Here is a 6,814-nt window from a genome sequence, read left to right as displayed (position 1 = left end):
GGGACGGCAACGCACCGGCGCGGTCCAAACTTGAACCGAAAAGGCTTGTAGAGTGCAGATGGCGAAAACTTATCCCAACGTCAGCTCGAGTCGGCTTCGGGCCTGCCTCCGGTCTGCCTCTACCTCTGCCTCTGCTTTTGGCTCCTCATCCTCGTTGCCGTCACAGCTCGTCACTGCATGCGATGCATCATCTGTCCACGTCAAACTGTTTCATCGCCTGCTGTACCTACCTCGCCAAGAGATGACCACTGTTATCTTCACCTTGCTGTGTGCCGGTATGTCGTCGCCCTTGACCTCAACTTTGCCTTCCGGCTCACCTGCAACCATCAACTCCAACTACATGTCTAACTGCACCGGACCCAAGATACATCGAGCCCTAACTAGCTTCCCTCCGCCTCCCGAGCTCCTGGCCCTCATTTGGAATGCGAGCGCTCAACCTGATGGACGACCCATCTCGAGCTTTGGCCCATCCCCTCGTCTACAGCCCCTCTTCAAATCTCGCTCCGAGGTTGAAAGAGACGACACCCCGTAGAGAGGCAACGCCGCAAGGGCATGGACATGGAACTTGGACATGGGAGACGTACTTGGGAACACCACTCCTGCCATCGACCGACCCCTGTCCACGGACATCTGACGTCCAAAAAAGCCCGGGGCAGTGTGCGGCACTATGCGCCGCCGCATTCCACTCGCATCGCACCACGCACGGCACGAATACAGATACTACCGAGTACTCTCCTTCTGGTCTCTCCATCATGAGTGCGCAGTTTGGTATCCTTATGGTACCACGCTCCGAAGACACGCGCCTAGCGACATCATACTGCGGGAAACACCAAATCCAACTGGAACCGATGTGCTCACCACAGAAAGACTTTGCATCTCATCCCTGACAGCGCCTCCGATGCCAACGCCCTCTTCCCTCCTCCAGCGCCCTCCCCGCTCCCTGACTATCCGCCTCCCACTCACGTAGCAGCTCAACCTCCAAACGCCCCAGCTGCTTTCCTCCATTCAACTCAACAGAAGAGGAGGCAAAGCCTCAATGAAGCCTGGAATCGCTCTAGCGCATTCCGTCACTACCGCCAAACACCATGGACAAAAGTCTTCTCGCGCTTCGAAATGTCGCTGCCGAGAGGAATGGGATCTTGCATGCAAAGGAAGACCGTCGCAGTGGGCAAAGCATCGTTTCCTTCTCACGCAATTATCCAGCATTTGCCAAGCAATGGCGCAGCGCTTTTGCACCAACTTGCTATCCAGAGCCTAGACAACGGGTGGCATAACATCGACGCTTCTAACTCATTGTTGACCCGTATCTGAGTCCATCTCTAAAAGTCTGTCGCTGTGCAATTGCGACAATCACAATCTCGCCAAGGAGGTACCAGGGCGGGTGCAAATCGACACCACCGGCCCTGACGCCATGAACCTCCTGAGAGTACATCGTCAGCCCGCCTCCGTCCATCGTGTCTGCCACACCAGTACCAACGAGCCAACGCCTGAGTGATGAGCGATGGAAATACCAACTTTGGGGCAGCGACTGCTGTTACTGATGGCTGACTGGGATACTACTGCTGACCCCCAGTCATCACTGACCCTGACCCTGGTGAGCCCCCCTGCCCAGCCGCTGCCCCCCTCGACAACCAATCTGCGATCCAGCCGTGACAGCAGGCCAATTATCGTGGGGCATATCCCCTGCCCAAGATGCAATGACCGCAAAAAGTCGTACCATTTCCTTAGCCATCAGAGATTGCTAGACTCCGACCCAGGGGGGGATTTGCTGGCGCACGAGGTCGGCACCACATAGCAGTATCCGTACAGAGTACTGCTGCTGGGCTTCTCCAGCTCTATCTCCTCCAGGGTCGTTGAGGTACCGTGGTGCTATCTTGACAGCCAAAGCACTGGACAAATACCTGCAAATTACACATTGCCGCCGAGGTATCACCCAATGGTTGCTGGTAAATCTACGCAGTATGTAGCTACTGATGTAGCGGACTGCAATGTCTTGTCTACCATAGTCGTCGATTGGCAGTGTCAGACTACTGACGCTTGGTAAAGAGCGTCATTTTCCGAGAGCTCTCTTCTTCCACGCCACGACCCGACGAGAGACCTGGGTGAATGAGTTCCAACAACCGAAGCCTCGACTGCAGACCATCTGCACATCAGCAGTCAATCAATCGACATGTTGCCGCCAATCTGGATGCTAAAATCTGGCCCCCCTTCCTACCACCCCGGCCTGTTGACTGAATGGATACCTGGGCAATACGATGCGTTACCTGATCCCTCACGACCCCGGTCTGCTCTGACCGGTACATGCAAAGGTGCAGTCTGCACACGCATCTCAGTCCCTCCGGCTCGCGACGATTCCTAGTCCAACACACCGCACATCTGGTCCCCGAGCAGCGATTCCTTGCCCTCCCCCCACATACCCCAAGAACAGTTAGGGGAGGGATGATGGATCTGGTTCATCAGGAGCAAGCATAAGGCAACATGGACCTGCCGCCGTTGAGGCACTGTACCGAAGACCACCATACCCTCCCCCCCTCTCAGCGCCCCTGTAGCCGCGAAGGGGTACCTCCGTACATATCAGACCTTACCTGCGTGTGAATATACCAAGCACGTCCACTCAGAAATCACACCTCGCTCGCCCTGGGTGTCAGTCGCTGATCTCATAATACCTCTGTCATTTCCTCTCATAACCCACACATCCGCGTTTCCTCTCTTCCTTTCCTTTTCCTCCCTTCTCTTCCTCTCTCTTCTTCCATCAACCCATTTCCAATCCATCTGACTTATCCGACAAACCCAGCAATATTCCTGCGACCGTTCGCGACTCGAACTATCTCCAGATCGGCCGCCGCAACTGTTTGGATCGGGTGTCAGATCTAGAGGTACGATCTCAACTCAGACAGATAGTCATCGAAGAGTAGCACCGCACTTGGAAGACACGCGACGCCTAACATTGCGCACTTCGTCAGCCAACTCGCCGGACATACCAGACCGGCCAGGCACGAACGCTCCAAGGACTCATCGCCCATACCAAAACACACCCTCCCTTTCTCTTCAGCACTCATTGAAGGGCGCCCGCCCTCCAAGGCGCTAGACCGGCACCAAAAAGCAACGGCATCGAAAAGAAATTCAGAAATTCCACTGGCCCAGGCCCACGGTATTTTCGCACACCCACACCCCATCGACGAGTCTGAGTCTCACTCCCAGACCCCGTCGAAATAGGCCCACCCCGACTAGCCTGGACGAGAGATTTTGACAGTGTGTGTCTTGGACAAAATACAAAAAGCCGCCACAAAGAGCAGCGTGGTAACTTGACCGACGCTAGGCGGCTTTTTCTTTCTCAGCTCGGAACCTCTCGACAAGCCCAATTGGAGCCAGCATTACCCCCGATTCCTCCCCTACCCTCCCCCCTTCATTCTCACACACCACACACCCCCCCCCCCCCCCCCAGAGGAAAGGATACATGCAGTGACTTTCCTATCCCGCCACCACGCATCACATACGCGCGATAGCTTGATCAGATCTTGCCTACCGGGTACCCAGCTGGAAGAGGTTCGACTAACTTAACCTAACCTCACCTCCTCTCCTCAGGGCCAAGCCACACCACACCACACTGTCTTTGCTCACACTCTCCCTCTGCCCTGCCCGGCTTTTATTCTTACATGACTCTGAGCCTCCCACCTTTAACCACTCTCTCTATCATCTCCACCCAAATACACCAAACCTCACCGGACACCCGTCTTGACACCGACCTCACGGACTAGGCCCGCTCTCGTCCCTTCACGCCTTGGTCGAGTCAGATGCCTAGAGGCTCATAGATCGCATCTGGGGTTCTAGTCACTTCATCTGTTCTCCCGGCAAACCCGCTATGGAAGCGGGCGGATCTGGTACTAGGCAAAGGTCCGTTCGATTCTCACAGACGCCCCCCGTTACCTCATCATTTCAATTGCCCTGCCCCTAGACCAGACATTAACAAGTGCTTCCCATTTAACAGCCGACCACCTTCTGCCAGTAACCCCGATCGCTTTGAGTCCCATCATCACCCTCCCCCAAGAGAACCTCTCGACAACAGACACTACCGCGACGGCCCCGCCATGGCGACCGCAGCCCTTATTAGCCCGAGCACAACCCCGTATGGCCATCCGACATCTTTTTCATCCAGCTATCCGCACCCAGCTCCCGGGCCCAGCATTGCAGGCATGATTTCTCCAGTTGAGCCTCGACGACCCTCGGATGAGTCTGAGACTCCTCATCGACAATCACTCCCTTCGCTCTCTGAAGTCATCTCTGGTGCGAAACCCAGCCAGTACCCGCCTTCACAAGCATCCAGCATGTCGGGTTCCCAAAGCTTCCCTTCTCCCTTCGCACCAGGGCCTCCAAGATCGTATGCAGAGTCTTCCACCGATAAGAACTCTCCTCGGCCTCACCACCTCGCATCGACATATCCGCCAAGGCCCGACGCACTTCCTGCCATTTCGGATCCCTCAAGGCCGCCACCGCCATTCGCTGCTCGTCCTCCGCCGCCTATGAGCAGCTTTTCCGGTCCTCAACCGAGCCCGCCTCACAAGCCGGAGCATATGCGCGATCCCGACCCAAGGGCACCTGAGCCGGCTGGCCCCTACTCACAACATACCGCGCCGCCGCCGCCCCCGATATATCCTCACCCGCACGCGAACCAACTCCCGGCAGGACAGGTCCCTTTGCCAGCGGCGTACCCCGTGTCACCTCGCCATGGTGGGCCGCCTCTGCCATCGCCGTACGATGCTCAGCGTCCTGGAGTCCACGAAGCTCAAGACTCTGAGTACGGTCCCGCCCGCCCTCAATACGACCGAACCTTGAACCGACATTTGGATGCGTGGGGCTACTCGGATGCCCTAGGTAGAGTGAGTGTTCCCATTAGTGTCACATCCTCCGTCAAGCTTACCAATAAGTTTAACCAGATCGCTTCCGCTACGAGGACGATTTACAACTTCGCCGAAGCTTACGGTCGCATCGCCGCAGAGCAGCATGGCAACCAACAACCACTGCCCGACAGGCTTCCTACTGAGCGGGAAGTAAATGACATGCTCGACAACGTGGAGTACATCAGAAATTCTTTGGACTCGGTGAGGCAACTTGTCAAGGACAGCAACGAGCGTGCGAGGGTAGTCGGCAAGCAGAAGGGCTACGAAGACGAGGACACGCCAATGTATGACGGTATGAACAAGAACAGCTACGGTATCACTGAGGTCAAGAAGCGACGCGGGGTAAGTTTTCTAATAGCAGCATCATACGCCCGGACGACTGAAGCTAACTGGGACGCAGAGAGCTGCTCCTCCTGGCAGATGCCACAGCTGTAACCGAATCGATACTCCCGAATGGCGAAGGGGGCCTGACGGTGCCCGAACTCTCTGCAACGCCTGTGGACTACACTACGCCAAGCTGGAGCGAAAGCGTCAGCTTGAAGCGCGACAAATCCGTCCTAAGCCTTCTGACGAGAGGAGCTAATACGACGACTGCCCCGCCCACCCGTGGTCCGTCCACCTTCAACCCAAATAGTATATACCGACAGAAGCTCAGGGCTTCGATCACAACGCATACCCCGATACTACTACATCGCATTCGGTCCCAGTTTGTTGCACCTTCAAATAAAACCCCAGATACCCCGGTCAACGCAACCCGGCACCTTATCACCATCAGACACGTAGCAGCCGCCGGCGTTCTTCTTCATACACTAGCAACAAAACTGGCTATATTATCATTTCTCAATACCCGGCATCGACTTTTTCCAGTACTTTTCCAACCTTTCATATTGTATATATCCTGCTCCTCAACATACTCATCGGATGGGCATCGAAGGACAAGGCATTCATCTGGCGGCGTTCACTAAATATTTTGGACCGAGTATTTGTTATTCTCCAAATGGCCGCATTCAACGGGCCACGCCGGGATCTATCCCGACCTTCACAGTGGGCGCTTCGTCATAGGGACGCGCAGCATGAGCTCTTTGGAGCCAATGTCACAAACATTCTCCGACAGTCGATCGTTACTGAAAAGAACATGCAAGAATCTTCGTCTACTCATTTTTCACTATTCTATCCATATTTCCTTGATCGTCGCGGCGTGGTCTCTACGGAACTGGGGAAAAATTCGGGCGAAGAGCATTTTCATTGGTCCCTTTGAGGACAGGAAAGTAGAACAAACGACATTGGGAGTCGTCATACCCGAGATCGACCCTTTTGACCGGCGCAAGTCTATGGGAGACCTTGGCATTCATGTTTTCAGTTTCTCTTATTCTCTTTATCTTCTACCTATCTACGGGAAATCTCCTTCTGAGGAAGAGATATATCTGGCTATTTTTGGTCTCTGGAAAGGATACAGGGGCATACAACTACACGCAGTATTAGCTGATTTTTTAATTGTAAGAGTAGCCGGATTGGAACAAATACCACGGTGGGCGGATGAACGGGGACGAGCAGGCGGGCGGCGGCTGGTTTGCATCGGAGATAGGAAAGAGAGAAATATCACACACACACAAACACCTCCACAATTCATGTCAAGGATTACTCGTCCAAAGACCGAGATTTCCATGCCGAGCGCGCCAAAAACCCACGATTTGAATGTAACTGACTGGCACTGGGCACACCCAAGGAATCTCCAAAGGCAGAAGTTCCTGCCCCCCTGACAGATCTGGGAGATCTAACTTGACCGGTTACGAATCTGTACAAGCCCACCCCTCCCCAACCCCACCGACGCGTGGCGGATATGTCCGTTCCAAGAGATTGGGTTTTGACAGGCAATGCGAAAGATGAGGAAACCTCGGTTACGGGGTTTATTTGAC

The 6,814-nt window shown here is 54.8% G+C and overlaps 1 protein-coding gene across 1 annotated transcript; it reads left to right on the top strand.

Annotated features, from left to right (window-relative positions):
• Positions 1 to 4,088: 4,088 nt before the first annotated feature.
• On the top strand, positions 4,089 to 5,481 carry gtaJ (GATA zinc finger domain-containing protein 10; the record flags this gene model as incomplete). Its single annotated transcript, XM_036644960.1, has 2 exons — positions 4,089 to 5,240; positions 5,299 to 5,481. 2 exons carry the CDS (start codon positions 4,089 to 4,091, stop codon positions 5,479 to 5,481), a joined length of 1,335 nt encoding a protein of 444 aa, XP_036489262.1.
• Positions 5,482 to 6,814: the final 1,333 nt, after the last annotated feature.

The sequence above is a fragment of the Colletotrichum siamense genome, assembly GCF_013390195.1.
Source record: "Colletotrichum siamense strain Cg363 chromosome Unknown KSG_Cg363_contig09, whole genome shotgun sequence".
Taxonomy (NCBI): Eukaryota; Fungi; Ascomycota; class Sordariomycetes; order Glomerellales; family Glomerellaceae; genus Colletotrichum; species Colletotrichum siamense.
The sequence above is the reverse complement of the archived record's forward strand: the minus strand, read 5'-3'. Positions and strand labels throughout refer to the sequence as shown.